This window comes from Schistocerca nitens, chromosome 3 (genome assembly GCF_023898315.1).
Source record: "Schistocerca nitens isolate TAMUIC-IGC-003100 chromosome 3, iqSchNite1.1, whole genome shotgun sequence".
Classification (NCBI taxonomy): domain Eukaryota; kingdom Metazoa; phylum Arthropoda; class Insecta; order Orthoptera; family Acrididae; genus Schistocerca; species Schistocerca nitens.
The window spans coordinates 262,747,419-262,764,133 of record NC_064616.1 but is presented as its reverse complement, the minus strand read 5'-3'; the positions used below and the strand labels follow the sequence as shown (position 1 = coordinate 262,764,133).

Sequence of the window (16,715 nt, the reverse complement as noted above, 5' to 3'; positions counted from 1 at the left end):
TAAGGGATCAATTATGCAGTCAATAATATCTTTCAATAAGGTACATAATAAATCATAGTAATCAACGCCATCTGAGGCTTTGAAGTTTTTAACTATTTTCAGAAATGTATTGGTACACACCTCTGTGAAGTTGAAAATGCTCTGAAGGGGCCTTTCAAAATAGTTATCGATGGAGTTAACAGCATTTTCTGGAGGTTTGTCTATTGAGCTGCATATTTCTTCAACAGATTGGACGCAGAATTTATTGAATTCATCTGGGAATATGGCAATAACGTCTTTTCTTTTAGTGTGTGCCACAGAGTTAATTATACTCCAGGCTTTTTTACATTTATTTCTAGAATTTTCAATGAGGGCTGTATTATATAGCTCCTTCACATTATTAATAGCCTGTCTATAATTACACATAGCTCTGGAATATAATTCTTTATGTAGTTCAGATCTGCTGTTCTTGTACATACCAGAATAGAGCATAACAGTGTTTTTCATTTGCCCTAACTGTGGAGTATACCATTCCCTGTTTTTCCTTCTCTTATAACAACTACTATCTTTAATATTTAGAGTACATTTTCTCAAAGGAATATTATTTTCAAATGTATTTAAAAATATAGAGAAAAACTCAGTAAAAACAATGTCGGAGGCACAATTTTGTAATCTACTAAATAGGGCATCCCACTGATACAAGTGAGGGCAAGTCTAAATCTATCCATCCTCTCTTTGTTCTTAGGTCTCGTGGTTACAGTTTTAGCTTTTGAGCTGGAACAGTCTGGAGTTACATTGCTAAGACTAATATATACTGCATTATGGTCTGAGAAATGAAAACTAACTACATCTGAAGACATATGAGTTCTATTAATATTTGTAAATATATTATCAAGGCAAGCTGGGCCCCTCGTAGGTTTGGAGTTAGTATAGTACAGGTTATATTGCCTAAGCACATTCTTGAAATCTGTCACAGATTTTTGGCCTGCAGAATATCAAAATTTGAGTTGATGTCCCCTCCAATGACAATAGTATATTGTTCCCATTTTGGTGTACAGAGGGACATTAATAGGTCATCAAATTTCTCAAGAAAGATACTGGGGTCTCCACTAGGTGATCTGTCGACTACTACTACTAATATTTTAAGGCACTCACTTACTATACCCGATGTTTCAAAGTGCAGTTCCTCACAGGGAGTGTTGAGATCTAGCTTACTACACTTTTGTGTAGGCAGTGCTTTTACATATATTGCTATTCCACCATTCAAGTGGTGTTTCCTACTATAGCAATTAATTAAAGTATAATCATCCAGTACTTCGTAACCTAGTTCTTCCTCTTTGCACCAGTGTTCACTTATACATAAGATATCAAACATGTTTTCATTGGAAAATTCATTAACAATTAGGTTTTTATCTGTCATACCCTGTATATTGAGGAAACCTATTTTAAACTCCCCTTTTCGCTTCACTTCATTTACATGTTTACCTGACTGACTTAGCATACTGTTACCATAAAGCAGTTGACCAGGTTGTAACCTAATGGTGCTGGAGTATGTAACCTGGTCTAGCACTAAGTTTTTTGACATCTCAGCTGAAACACAGCTCAACTTATCTAATACTATCCTGATAACTAAGTCACTTAAAACACATTTGCCTAATTTGTTAAAATGTTGACGATGCTTGGTGTGAGAATCTCTATGACAGTTACTAGTGTTTATTACAGAGACATTTTTGAAGTGTTTACAAATAGCTGTGTATTCCTGGTTGGTTTGATCCACTTCCTTATTAACACAGGACCATGGAGGCAAGTCGTGTCGATGATCATTAGCTCAGTATTTAGTCATGAGATAATTTACAAGTCAATTCTGAGAAATTAATTTAAACTGCTATGTTTCCTAACCCAGTATTAAACAGTATAAGTTATTATTAGTTCAACTTTTCATACTCACTAAATGATTACCTAGTTTTTGATGTGAGTAAGATAGTTGATCACTATGCCTTGATGGAATACGATATTGTTTAGAGATGCAGCCATTCTACCTAATTTGCTACGTTAATTATGTTTATCTTGCACTCATAGATAAGACTAAATATTACCAGTATTTATCTTTACCAACTTAGTGCTTATTATTGTACTTCAACAAAACATGTTTCGTCTATTTGTATCAGGCATCATCAATTTTTTATCTCTCATTTTCTTTTTATATTAACATTGGCTGTTTTTAAGCACTAAATGAGCACAACATAAGTTTTCCAGTAACTGTATGTCACAATTAGGCATTTCATTCTTACTGTACACTGCACTTGACCTGCTGCCAGTCAGCAGTGTATGCAAGCAAGTTTATGTACAATGAAATGGCTGATTGTGACATACTGCTAAGGGAAACTTACAGTGCATTCATATAGTGCTTACATCAAACCAGTAGGAACATGAAAGAAATATGGGGGACAAAAATTACTGATGATGCCTAAAATAAACAGGTGAAATATGTTGGTGGGAAAACAGCAGTAGCTATGGTAGCATTCAGTTGCAAAAGATTGATAATATTTATTCTTTTCCACCTGATAAAAATAACATTGATTGTAAATGCAGAAGAACTGAATCTAAATTATGAAAATGTAATATGCCAGTTCTTGTTGTAGCAGAAATGCAATAGTTGTGTTATACAAGAGATAAAAACAATGGCAAATGTAGCAGAGAAATAATTGCTGTATTAAAGTAATGTAAAATTAACTTCCATAACATATTTATTGTAAACATAGCACAGCTGAAGTATGGTTCCAAAAATATTATAAGTTACATACTCAGTGATTGTAAGTCTACTGGTTTTGAAAGCTGTTCTGCAGTTCATGCAATTGCATCTCAGTTACATCATTGGTATGTTATTCACTGAAAACAATATGATCAACATGTTGATCAAGGTTTTGATGAAGGAAAAGTGGAGTAAAGTGGCCAATCTAAGGGAAATTGAATTTTCACCAAACCATTGTTATTAATAGAAGCTTGTAGCTTATTATTTTGAATTTGTGCATTTTACGGTATCAAACTGAATATTTACAAGTAAAAAAGTATATGATGAATAGGACCTATGTGCATTTTCCTGAAGCATTACATAGTGGCCACTTTTCCCAACCTAACAGGGTAAAGAGGCTAATGTGGATGTACATACTCTGAAAGTGGACAGCAACTCTGTTTTGGCTGCATTAATGCTACTGGTTTGGCATCTTCCTTTATGTGCTGTTCTTGGACTGAACTATCAATGGTTTTTGCAATATAAGTATGATGGGCAGGATGTAACTGTTTTTCTTACATTGTTTTACGGATATCAAAAAACTAATCTCTGTTGACCTTGTTAAAAGCTTATTTTCTAGCAATTGAGAAAGGTGTCATAAGACTAATATTAGAGTGCTATCTTTGCCTGCTATCTCTAACTGTTTGTCAAAATGATTTGGTATTTTGTTTCACTCTGCAGATTGGAATGCTCATCTCCACATATCATTCCCTGCAAATCAATAAAATTGTTTTTCCATTTCAAAAACATTATCAAGTATTTCTTGTTCTTGTTCTTTATTGAGCACACTCTGTCAGTTTCCTATAATCTTTTACCACCTACAACATCTCTGGGTTTTTTTCCTCAGAATTATTCTTTCCAGTGTATTACATGGAAAAAGAAATGTGCTTTGCTGCTATAGAAGAAGGCATCTTATTACTCTTTACCACCCCAATTGCATTTTCCATTACAACAGAGTTCCACAGTTACTGTTGTTATTTCTGGACATTTTTCTGTCCATATTGATGCCTCAGTACCTGAAAGAATGCCAGGTGCAGTAACAGATCATTTTCATTCAGATTTTTGTATTGAGCTAAACAGAACAGAGATTGTTTTAAGTATCATTTGTTAACTAATTCCAACATGTCACAAAGTGATTGAATGATCACTGATTGCTTTATATGTAAAAGGATTCAGAAGTCAGTCTGTAGTGTTATGTGTGATATATAGAGATAACTAGCTCTTAACAGGATAAAAAGATTAAACATGAACTTTTCCCAATAAGCAGAGTGGCTGCTTTTCCCTACCAGATGCCATATCAGCATTCACAGATAAAACTATCATACCAAAACACACTACATTTGTCAGCCAAAGATATTTAAACAGTGATATTGTAAAGAAAGCATTTCTCCAATTTTAACTGAGGTAACAAGAATAATATTCATTACTTATCTTAGCCGGCCAGGGTGGCAGAGCGGTTCTAGGTGCTACAGTCTGCAACCGCGCGATCACTACGGTCGCAGCTTCAAATCCTGCCTTGGGCATGGATGTGTGTGATGTCCTTAGGTTAGTTTGGTTTAAGTAGTTCTAAGTTCTAGGGGACTGATGACCTCAGAAGTTAAGTCCCATAGTGCTCAGAGCCATTTTCAACCATTACTTATCTTACATTAATGACTGACAATAAGTAAAGTGTTATTAAAGAAGAACATAAGATGCTTCCTCTATCAAACTTACTGATAACAGTGATGGTGTACATTAGAATTAGTCTGACCATTTCTTGGCAGGAAGCAGCATTGTTCTGAGCAAAAAATTTACAGTAGCCACTTTTCTCATGAAGATGATTGTACCCCACCTTCCCTTTCACACTATATTAGGTTTTAAAGCAAATTGAAATGATACATTTGAAGGCAGCAAGTGAGATTACACAAAGAATAGTGGAATCTGGCCATGATCAGTGTATTTCTCTGTTGTTGTCACAGGTTTCTAATTAATGTCATTAACTAATGTTCTTTTAACTTACATAAATATTTTTAATGACAAGAATGGTACCAACAACACATTCAATTTGTGTGTGTGCAAGAAACATTCACAATTTATGATTAGAGATTTCAGAAGAATGTTGTGTTGTGGAATGGGATGTTGGAGCAATAACACAAGAAATGGAGTATCAACCTAATACATTAGATACCTCTGAATTTTGGCAAATGCTGACTCAAAAGATTGCATGTTGGAAAAGATTACACAGTGTTATTGCTTCAGAAACAAAAGATGGCCATAAGCAGGAGTCATTTGAAAATGCGTGTTGAAATGCAGTATGTTGTCAATTTACGTGTTGAATTGATTCAGTGATATGTTCCTATTTCCAGCATCAAACTTCATCTTGGTAGAATGATTACTTGTCCTACTTGGATCAAAACCTTGTTTGAAAACTTTGATCTCATATCAACTAATACTGTGTAATACTGGGCTAGCAAACTCTGTAGTGGTGGATATCAGAATGGAGTCATACTGGGACGATCCTGCACCTCTGACATAACTTTTTGAGTGAATCAAGTCTGTTGCATGTGGGTAACAAGCAAATGCTGACAGCAAAAATATATTGACCCAGAAACTAAGCTGGCACACCTGCCCAATTTTGAGTCTGTTACCTTAGGTTCTCAGCCATTTCTCATAGGCTCTATGCCACTGATATTAGTGTACTTGCTAGGTTCACATCTACTGAATGTGTACTTAGGTGGTGTTGATTCTACATGGTTTCCTAAGGGCATTGGTCAGTAATTTTGTTATTGTTGGTTAACAGCTATAGATGTTCTTCTTTGGAGTCTCTGCCACTTTAACAGAATACTTTACTGGGGTACTTCTATGATATGATACAATATTGCAGTTGCTGTGTTATTAAGAACAGTGTTCTGTTACTTTGCATATGCATGCATGTCCGAAGGAACAGACACTGAAGCAACTGCAGCTGTTAGAAATAAATGAAATGTATTTGGAGCTGCAAATATGAACAACTGTCAGCTGTACAAGGGAATGATGAAAATCACAAGTTTGGGTCTGGCGATGAGTCATGCAAGGATAGCCACGCTCATGTAAAGCATGATACCTGGGTTCAAGTCCCAGTCTGACACGAATTTTCGTCATCATCATTCGCTTATACAGCTGATTGTTGTTTGTGTTCACAACTGCATATACAGTTCATGTATTTCATAACAGCCATAGTCACCGCAGTGCCTGTTTCTTTGGACAGGCATGGATGTCCGAAGGAACTTCGCACTGTTCTTCTTAATAAGACAGACACTCCAATATCATATTTATCCATCAATACTGGGCAGTGATTTTCAATTAAAATGTCTTCCCCTGTATGGAAATTCCATAATATATGTATGAGTACAGATTGTGATGGCATATGGAAGTTTGGGTCTAGCCATGGGTTGTGCATGGATAGCCAAAGCATGCAGGCATGTCCAAAAGAAAATTGCATTCTTCTTCTTAGCAACACAAGCACTGCAGTATTGTATTTATCTGCCAATACCAGGCAGTGACTTTCAATTAAAATGTCCTTCCCTGTACAGGAATTCTATAATGTGCATACGAGTACAGGTTATGATGCAGGAATGGCGCGATTTGGAAGTTTGTCTCTGGATAGACAAAGTGGTTAAGGTGATTGCTTGCATCAAATGGGAAATTCAGGTTTGAGTCCCCAGTCTAGCACAAATTTTCAGTGTCATCATTCCCTTACACAGCCGATGGTTGTTCGTATTTGCAACTACAAATACATTTCATGGGTCTAAGGTGGAATATGGAGTTGGCAGTGGTACTACTGACAGACTAATTAACTTCTGAATAACAGAAGACTCTTTTTCTCTTAAGTGGGCTCTTTAGTTATAGTCGAATTTGTGAACAATGGCAGTTCACACAGGTCTAGGCATGGATGCGCACTGAATTGCCAAGTGACAGTTGCAGCATGCACATACACATGCTTTGTGCTTGATGAAATTGTGTATCTTGTAAATTATGTCTCTTGCTCACTTATGTAGAAATTGTCCATTACCACTACCATCAATGATGACAGCTAGCAACATGTGCAATAAAAATTTCTCTTAATAACTCACTAGATCATGTTTTAAGCTCTCACTGGCTATGACATGCACAGCAGAGTGCTCAGAATACTACAGAATGCTCATTGGATGTCAGACATGTGTGATGTAAGTGCACAGAACAAGTGTAAACTTGATCAAAATTGTTTGTGACTTCAACAACAGTACAGTTAAAGAGGAATTTAGGCCTTCTGAAATGAAAACTTGGACCATGTGTCTCTACCACTGGTTTGTCTGTAATTTGTGACACAACCTACAGTACAGTTCAGGACAACCTACAGTACAATTCAGTAGGCCTTATGAAATGAAAACTTCTACCATGTGTCTCTGTCACTGTTTTGTTTGTAATTTGTTAAACAACATAATGTTTATGCGCTACTTCTTGCACATGCTGTGAGTCTTCACATTTACTGTAACTGATTGACAGCAGCAAATGTTTCTGATTCAACTTGGGCATATCTGACACTACATGACATTTCATGAGATTCATGTCCACACATATCTTAACACATTTTGCCATAAGACTGTGACGTAGAGCGCCATGAATATCGATATTTGTTCAGTGCGTAAGTGTGCTATTTTTGAGGAGAGGGCTTTGGGCAGGATGTTGGACGCTAACAGCAGTTAGCCTCCGGACTTGTATCTGTGTAGACGCTAAGTGTGAATAAATCTGTATCTGAGAGAATTCTAGTTGTTTACCTACAACTATTCCATATCCCCTCACTGGTGACCCCGTTTTTTGTGTAATATGCGTCCGAGTTACCGCCCGAAGGTTATTTACGTGCCTACCGCGTCGGGTTTCTCCGTGATCACGAGGGCCTTTCTTCAGCTCCAGACAATGGCCTTTCAGCACTCACCGCCACCCGGATTTCAGCAACATCTCTCCAGCACTCCTGCCGTCATAGTGGACATGCCGCAAGAATCTTCGGAATCCTTCAGCCAGAACATGCAGTGGAATTCATCGAGTGCCGCCAGTTTCTTCCAACCGCCAACGGTCGTGGACTCTGGCTTTGTTAGCCTAGACCTTCCCACATCCACAGAGTGTTGGTCGGAACATTCCTACTCCTGTGTTGAATGCACAATTCAATACAGTTCGTGGCGTCGAGCGAGGTTTTGCTACTTTGGAAAATCCAGTAGTAAATTCAAACTCGAATCAGTTCCCGCCACGTGTGTATCCTTCTGCGCCGGCTAGTCAACAGGTGTTCAATGCTCGCCAAACAGCAAATATCACACCGAGTGCGCATCCTAGTGGACGTGCGTGGGATCCTTGTGTTGCTTCTAATCAAGTGAACAATTCTGTGCTGGTCAATAATTACTCCGACATCTACAACCAGCACCACCACTCATGGTCGAGTGAATACTGTGTGCATAACGGACATTCACCGGCGTACTTAAGTACTTGTGGCTTCTCTCTGAGCTACCACATCAATGAGAATGCACATTTTGACTACGATCCTCACACCGTTCGAGCGTCCGTCGCTTCTCAGCCGCCCCCCCAGCGTCAAGTGAATTTCACGATTCCCACATTATGGGACGCCGGTAATTCGGACTCGCTATCTTCTGCATGCTCTACTTCCGTCCGAAGTAATAGGTGCACCTCTGCAGTGACTGCAGTGCCGAATCTGCCGAAACTACCAGACTTCAAACCCGCTCACCCGGAGTTCTGGTTTAACCTGGTTGAGAAAACATTCAATGTCTCAATGTCTGTGCTTTGGACGCCGATGCACGCTTCGTCTCCTCATGAACCATCTTCACGACTGCATCGATTTAATTTACAATCTGATTAAAGCACCCCCCCCCCCCCTAGCAGGGAAGTATGCTGTGGCAAAACAAACGATACTGGAGTGTGTCTCTAAAACCAGGAGAGAAAATGTGGGACAGCTCATCTACGAAGAGCGTCTCGGCGACAGGTCTCCGTCCCAGCTGTGGCGGTGCATCCGTCTTCTCGTCGATGAGCAAGTTATGCCTGATGACCCGCTCGCAGAAATCTGGACTGACAAGCTGCCTTTGCCTGTCCAGACTGCAATCTCTGCGTATGAAGATAGGCCAGTAAATGAACGTTTACGCGCCGCCAACAGAGCATACTCCACCAGGCAACGTGAGCTCCGTGCACTGCATTCTGGTCGTGACTGCACTAAGACGCTTTCTGACGCCACGCCCTTGTTTGGTGCTGCTAATATCAAGCTTCTTAAACTATCTGCCCTGCCTGCACCTTCAACTCCCCACAACGACAGTGCATCGGCCTCTGTGGAAGACTCTGGGGCACATACTCCGTCACCTAGCAACTACCCACAAGAGCACAGGCCCACCCAACCTTACTGTTTCTTCCACGTGAGATTCGGGGAGCAAGCTCGCAACTGCCAGTCACCGTGTTCTTACCCAAACTCCAACCACAGGTAGGCTACGGTGCCACCTCCTGCGATGTAAACAACGGGCATCATCCCACGTTGCACTCCGTTTCGGACAACAACAGTAAGTGTGGTCGAGTCTATGTTCACGATTTACGATCAGGTGTATGTTTTCTGGTAGACACTGGCGCAGACGTCTCTTTGCTGCTGGTTTGCCTAGCAACCAATAAAGTGCAACCACACAAAACAGTACTTCGTGCAGTGATCTTGTCTACCCTACAGTGTTTGGGTTCCACTTTGTATAGAGTGAAACTTTCGCCCGAGTGCAAGCTGGAGTGGACGTTTCTAGTGTCATCAATTGAAGAACCTATTCTCGGAATTGATTTCCTCAAGCACTATCAGTTGTCACTAGATTTTGTGCAAAATACTGTGTTTTACCCCCCCCCCCCTTAACAAACATATTCCTTTCGCTCTGCCGAGTGACAGTTTGGCAAACACCAAACATGTGTGCTGTGCGAAGAAGTGTGCAAAACCTATCCTTGGAGCTGCAATCTTGGACAAACAAGTGGCTAGTGGAGTGCGCCAAGTCTTCGAAGTTGCGGATGGAATGTACTGAAATGCTACTGCATCTACGCAACATACACCACGAGTTGGCCTCCACACAACAACGCCTCACTGCACTACAAGCAGACGACTCGTTGGCTATAGACAAGGTCAGTCCATGCCAATCTGGTGTTACCGTGCCCGCGCACGTTAACGACAATGTTGTGAACTCTGTTAACTGTGTCAGCACCCCCTTTTGTAATGATAGTGTATGCCCGAGTGCTCATGCTCCTTGCGTTCCGAATGGACAATTAACTTGCCAAGCTCGTGGCAATGAACTACGGCCATCTGCTGTTCGGCCACGCCCACTTGTGCCTACACCACTCGTAGCGGCACGGCCCGCTACCAAGAACCAGTGTACCAACCTCGCCCATGTTAACACGCGTGCAGCCTTTACACAGCCTACGAGCGGTTGGCACACCTGTACTTCCGTGCCCTCAGCGCCACAGCTTTGCCCGTCGGCCACTGCCTGCTCTGCTTCATGGACATCTGACTGTCGTGCCGCACCACGTATTGCAGTAGTCACTAATGGCACAGTTCATCGGTTACGTCTAACTGATGGGCCGCCCATATCGCAATGCCCATGCCGCCTCAAGCCGGAATTTATGAAAATTGCAAAAGAACAATTGGATGATCTATCACAAAAGGGAATAATTGAACCTTCTTCCGGTTGCTGGGCTAGTCCTATCCTGTTTGACCAAAAGAAAGACGGTACTTGGCGTATGGTCGGAGACTATAGGTGTTTAAATGCCCGCACCATCATTGATAAATATCCGGTCCCACACACTGCAGACTTCAATCATGCGCTCATAGGTGCAAAGTACTTCTCTGTTTTGGACTGTAAGCACGCATTTCATCAGATTCCTATGGCTCCGGAGGATATCGAAAAGACTGCCATAACCACTCCCTCCGGGCTGTTCCAATACAAATTTATGCCGTTTGGGTTGAAAAACGCCCCCCAAACGTGGCAGCGTTTCATCAATCAAACTTTATCCCATCTAGACTTTTGTTTCGTATACATGGACGACATATTGGTTTTTGCTTCTACTTTGGAACAGAGTGAGGATCGTGTTCAAGTCGTGACAGATATTTTAGCAGCTGCTGGTATTGAACTGAACAATAAAAAGACTCAATTGCATCAGTCATCCGTCACATTCCTAAGTTATGTTGTGTCATCAGACAGTCTGACACCACCGCAGGACAAGATCAAGCCTGTTCTCGAGATGCTACACCCTCAGACCTATAGGGAATTACGCAGGTTCATCGGAACAGTTAATTATTACCGAAAACATTTGCCAGCCACTTCTGCGGTGCAGGTTCCTCTCACAGATGCTCTCGCTGGCCCACAAACTTCTGGCACCCACCAGGTACAATGGACACCAGACATGGACAAGGCATTTAACGAACTCAAACAGCTGTTGGCCTCCGCTGTCACTATTGCTCACCCACGTGCGGACGCCACAATGTTTATCACTACTGACGCTAGTGACAATGCTATCGGCACAGTACTGAGTCAGACATACAACGATGTTATGACCCCCCTGCAGTTTTTCTCAAAAAAGCTAAACAACGCGCAGAAGAAATACTCAGCATTCGACAGAGAATTACTTGCAGTTTACGAGGCCATAAGACACTTCAGAACTGATGTTGAGGGACGGGATTTCTATGTGCTCACTGATCACAAGCCGTTGGTTCCTGCCATAAAAAATCCTGTGGCTGATCCACCAATTTACAAATGACATTCGCTGCATCCGAGGAGCGGACATTGTGGTTGCTGATTTTCTCTCGCGTGTTGGTGTTGTCACAACCTTAATTGACTTAACAGACCTACCTCGGTTGCAATCAGCAGACCCCGATATCATACAGTTAATTTTGGACCACAGCTCCTCTCTCCAACCGGTACGCTCTACTTTACCTGGCATATCTGACTTAGTGTGGTGTGATGAATCGACTGGTACGTTGTGGCCATTCATTCCTAAGCCCCTTCAACGCCAGGTCTTTGACAAACTACACACATTAGCACACCCCAGTGTCAAAGCTTCCACCCGTCTTGTAGCTGAACGGTTTGTCTGGAGAGACATGCGCCGCGACTGTCAGTTCTGGGCAAGAGCATGCATGTTGTGTCAACAGAACAAAGTTTCCAGGCACACTTCCCCACCCCTTGGCTGTTTTGCCCAACCGCCAGGCCGGCTTCACCATGTTCGTGTCGACCTCGTAGGCCCTTTGCCCCCCTCCGAGGGTTTCCGTTACTTGTTTACAGCTATTGACAGGATGACTCGGTGGGCTGAGGCTGTGCCTATTCTGAACATTACCTCTGAGACAGTAAGTCGAGCATTCTTAGATTCATGGATCTCTAGATTTGGCTCACCTGTTTACCTCACCACTGACCAGGGGCAACAATTCGTGTCTTCAGTTTTCTCTGACTTATGTAAAATGTGTGGTATTGTCAAAATTCATACTTCTGCATACCACCCCCAAAGCAATGGGCTTGTCGAGTGATGGCATCGCACCTTAAAGTCTGCCCTGCGTTGCCATGACTCACTATGGACAGAGGCTCTGCCCTTCGTGCTTCTTGGCCTTCGTGCGACTTTCAAGGAAGACCTCAAGGGTTCCGCAGCCGGGTTTGTGTATGGCCAACCTCTGGTTTTGCCTGGAGAATTAGTCACTCCCACCCCACTTCCATGGCCCTCTTAACTCCCTTCACTTCTCGAGCGGGTGCGCTTGCACTGCAGCAAAATTCAGCTGCCACCTCCGGCTGCTCATACACCTCCACACGTGCACGTACCGTGCACACTAGACTCTTGTGAGTATGTGTTTCTCAGAGACGACTCAGTCAAAGCCCTGCTTCAGCCACCCTACATAGGTCCTTACAAGGTCGTCAAATGCTCTGAGAATAACATGGATCTCCTCATAAAAGACTCTGTAACCACTGTCTCACTCAACCGAGTGAAACCAGCTTTCATTGAGCCTCAGGTGAACCTCCCTGATTCTGCCCCTATTTCTCCCACTCCTGCTTCGAGCGGCCATCCATCTTCCCATACCATGCATTCGGGTATTGATTCTCCACAGCGTGCTTCTCTGCCGAGCACTGCTCCTTCTTCGCGTTCATCTAACTCGAGTGGCCAATCTTTTAGGGGCTTCACTCCTCACAGCCCTCGCAGTCGAACTGCCAACCACTCGGATTGTACCATTGTGTTACCATCTTCGTGTGACAGCTCTTTGTCATGCCGTTCAATCCATGCTGGCTCCTCGTTGCCTTCGGTCATGCTCCCTTGTCTGTCAGCTGATCACCCGAGGTTGTCTCCTGCGCATTCCAGTGCACCTGCCACCCCCCTCTTAGCAGATGCTTCCCCCTGCCATGGCTTTCCCACACCTCCCTGCCTCCCTACCATTGCTCGTACAGGTGCCACCCAAGAATTCACAACACATGTGCACTCTGATGACATACATAAATTATCTGTTGTCGTAGATGGCGATAGGTGTGTGTGGTACTCGCGTGTGACAATGTTGAGGGAGGAAGTGCAGAATCTCGTGTGGTGCGCCGCTTTAAATTGAGCAGAAGTGCTGTGTGTGGCAATTTGCGTGCCTTTGTTAGGCCTTCTGGCAAGGTGATTCTCCACCTGCCGGCTGACGAAGTGCTACACCTCCAATCCAGGACGGGACGTCGTCTTCAGCCGCCGGCGTCGCTTGCTGACTTCGCCGTCGACGTACCGGGTTTCACCCCCGGTCTCCTACCAGTCGACCACTTCCGCCTGACGCAGAAGAACTGTATGTTACCTTCCCACTTCTCACCCCCCCCCCCCATTCACAGGGACGTACTCCATACTGTGCAAGGGGGGGGGGGGCTATGTGGCGTAGAGCGCCATAAATATCGATATTTGTTCAGTGCGTAAGTGTCCTATCTTTGAGGAGAGGGCTTTGGGCAGGATGTTGGACGCTAACGGCAGTTAGCCTCCGGACTTGTATCTGTGTAGAAGCTAAGTGTGAATAAATCTGTATCTGAGAGAATTCTAGTTGTTTACCTACAACTATTCCATATCCCCTCAAGACTATTGGTAGTTTCATGCAGTTTTTGGCTGTACCTTTATTTATTGAAATGTAATAACTTTTGGTCTCAAAAAAAAACGTAGTCTCTCCAAGGATGCACTGGTTGCTTGGGTGTTAATATCAGCAAATTACTATATAAAACATCACCCAAAAGCAGTTTTGCATTGATTATTGCAGATATCTGTTAGGCCATACAAATAAATTATGAATAATTGTATTCTTATCTCAGCACCTAAGAATGAGCCACCACCCATGTTAAATACTGCGTTTTGTCTCTTGTACATTATCCATCCGAACTGTAAAACGGTTCATATATTATCTGTAGAAGGTAGCAATAGGCTACTGACTCACTCTGAACAACATGGAATCCATCAGACTGTCTTGTTTCATGTTGTTATAAAAATTTGTAGAAGAAGAACAAACACAGTGATTTGTCTTCTTTGGTTCTCATGAATCTTTGCTGTGTACATTTTCTTTGCCACCAAATATCTTTGTTTTTCTATTGTACTTATTCAATCTTTCTGAGTGTACTGTGTGTAACTGTGTATGAAATAAAATCCAAGATCATCAAGTTATATGTGTTATTTGTTAACTCAGAAATAATCTGTCCTAACAGGTTACTGGTCAAGTAACATATTTTGTGAAAAAATTTTGTTGCACATGAATAATAACAAATATGATCTGCCATGTAAGGTTAGTTTTCTGGCCATACGCAAAGAGAAAAATAACTTAACCTCAAGATGGAAAGTGAGAACTTGCACTACTTGGAAGTTTCAAGTACGCATAGTATTGAAAGCACACAATTCTTGGACTGTTGTCAATAGTTTGCATAATCTACCTGAAGAAACATCTGATGATGATGTATACAGTAAATTGATTGCAGTCTGGATGAAGTTTAACACAATAACTTAGCAAATTATCATCACATCAGTTAAAGAAAAAACTGGGCTGCACATTATGAGCAGCAACAAATTGAAAGAAATATGGGACAAGCTAGTGTCTATTTATGAACAAAAATCTGGAACCAGTGTTTAGATGTTACTACAGCAGCGGTATAGTTTGCAAAAGAAGCCAGCTGATGACATGGTGACACATATTGCTAGGATTGAAGATCTTGCACATTGCTTGCTGATTCTAGGTGAGTAAATACATGAGCAGATTGTCATTACAAAAATGTTGATGACTCTGCCAGTAGCATACAAATATTTTGTCAGTGCACGGGAATCAGTCCAGGCAAGTGAACAAACACTGAGCAATCTGATACCTGGACTTGCCACTGAGGAAGGTAGAATAAATACAAGTGATAATGGTAAAAGTTTAGCAAATGTGGCAAGCAACAGCTCTCATACAAATTGTGATAAGAAACACAAGCATTTTGTAAAATCAGTCACTTTTCGTTATTGTCATAAGCCAGGTCACTGTACTTGTGACAGCTGCAACTTCAAACCAGCATTCACCCAATGGAGAAGCTGTCATTGGAGAAGCAATGTTCAATGCAAATGATTCAGACACAACTGGAGAAGCATGGTATATGGATTCAGGAGCAACTGATTCAGGAGCAGCTGATTCAGGAACAACTGATCACATGTCCAATTCACATTCTTGGTTTACCACTGATGAAGAATATCCAGAGGCAAGATCTGCTCGTACTGGTGATGGAAAATACATTGCACCTATTGGTTCTGAAAAAAAAGGATGGTACATCAGGAAAGTTAAACAGTTTCTGATGTGTGGCCAGATAAATTTTCAAGATCAGAAGTTTTAGTGTGAAGACTGCATTATTGGTAAAATGTGTAAACTGTCATTTCCATCCACTGATACCAAATCAAAACAAGCAGGTGAGCTTGTATATGCAGATTTGTGGGGCGAGAAGACTGTGTCACTGGTGTAAAATATTTCTTGATGTTGAAAGATGACTACAGTCACTGGAGAATGGTGTAGTTCAACAAAAGTAATCAGACACAGCTGAATGTTACAAAAATTTCTATAAAGTGAGTGAAAAACATTGTTGCAGAGCCATAAAGACATTAAGAACAGAAAATAGAATAGAGTTTTGTAACCCAGAAGTTAACAAATTAACTAACCAACATGGCATTTTGTAGGAAACAGTGTCATACTGTCCACAACAAAACGGAGTCTTTGAAAGCAAAACTAGAACTGTTGGCAAGGTAACTAGGACTCGTATGCATACAAGTGGACTGCCAACTGAAATTTGGACAGAAGCTGTGAATTATGCATTTTCACACTCAACTGGAATGGAACAAGTAAAGAAAGGAGGTTGTGCCATGTGAGCTGTGGTTAAGGAAGAAACCAAGCTTAAAATGCCTCAGAACTTATTGTGAAGAAGTTTATGTCCATGTTCCTAATGTGATGTGGCCAAAATGGGATGCAAAGGCTGAAAACAGTTATTTTGTTTGTTTTGGCCAAAACACAAAAGGTATTTGTGTGTGGTTTTCAGACTGGTGACAAAATAAGATTTCACAGAGATGTTACTTTTATAATAAAATGGTTTAAGTACAACTGCAGCACACGTAAAACATCAACACCAAGAGCAATGGACTTTTTTCCACGCAAAATTAAGTTATCATCTGTAGAACACAACCTTCAAAATATTCCTGTGATGCAGGATTTTACAGAAGTCTGTGAAGGGGGAGATAATGATGCACATTCTAATGATATCAGTGAAAGGAAGCAGTAGCTGATGAAGCCGTCAGTCTAATAGGAAATATCAGTTAAGAAATTGCAGATCATTAAGATTGCCAGCAAGATATGAGACTCATGTATCTGTTTTAGATATTGTTGAACCAGAAACATATGATTAGACATTCCTATGTGATGATATAGAAAAATGGAAAGATGTAATAAATGATG

General features: G+C 41.5%; 1 protein-coding gene across 1 annotated transcript in view; it reads left to right on the top strand.

Annotated features, from left to right (window-relative positions):
- Positions 1-15,609, top strand: part of LOC126249172 (putative ammonium transporter 2) — a 302,811-nt gene extending 287,202 nt beyond the window's left edge. The window contains exons 11-12 of the mRNA XM_049950828.1: positions 13,393-13,565; positions 15,278-15,609. Of these exons, the coding sequence (XP_049806785.1) occupies positions 13,393-13,565; positions 15,278-15,609 (505 nt within the window). The remainder of the gene's footprint in view (positions 1-13,392; positions 13,566-15,277) is intronic.
- Positions 15,610-16,715: the final 1,106 nt, after the last annotated feature.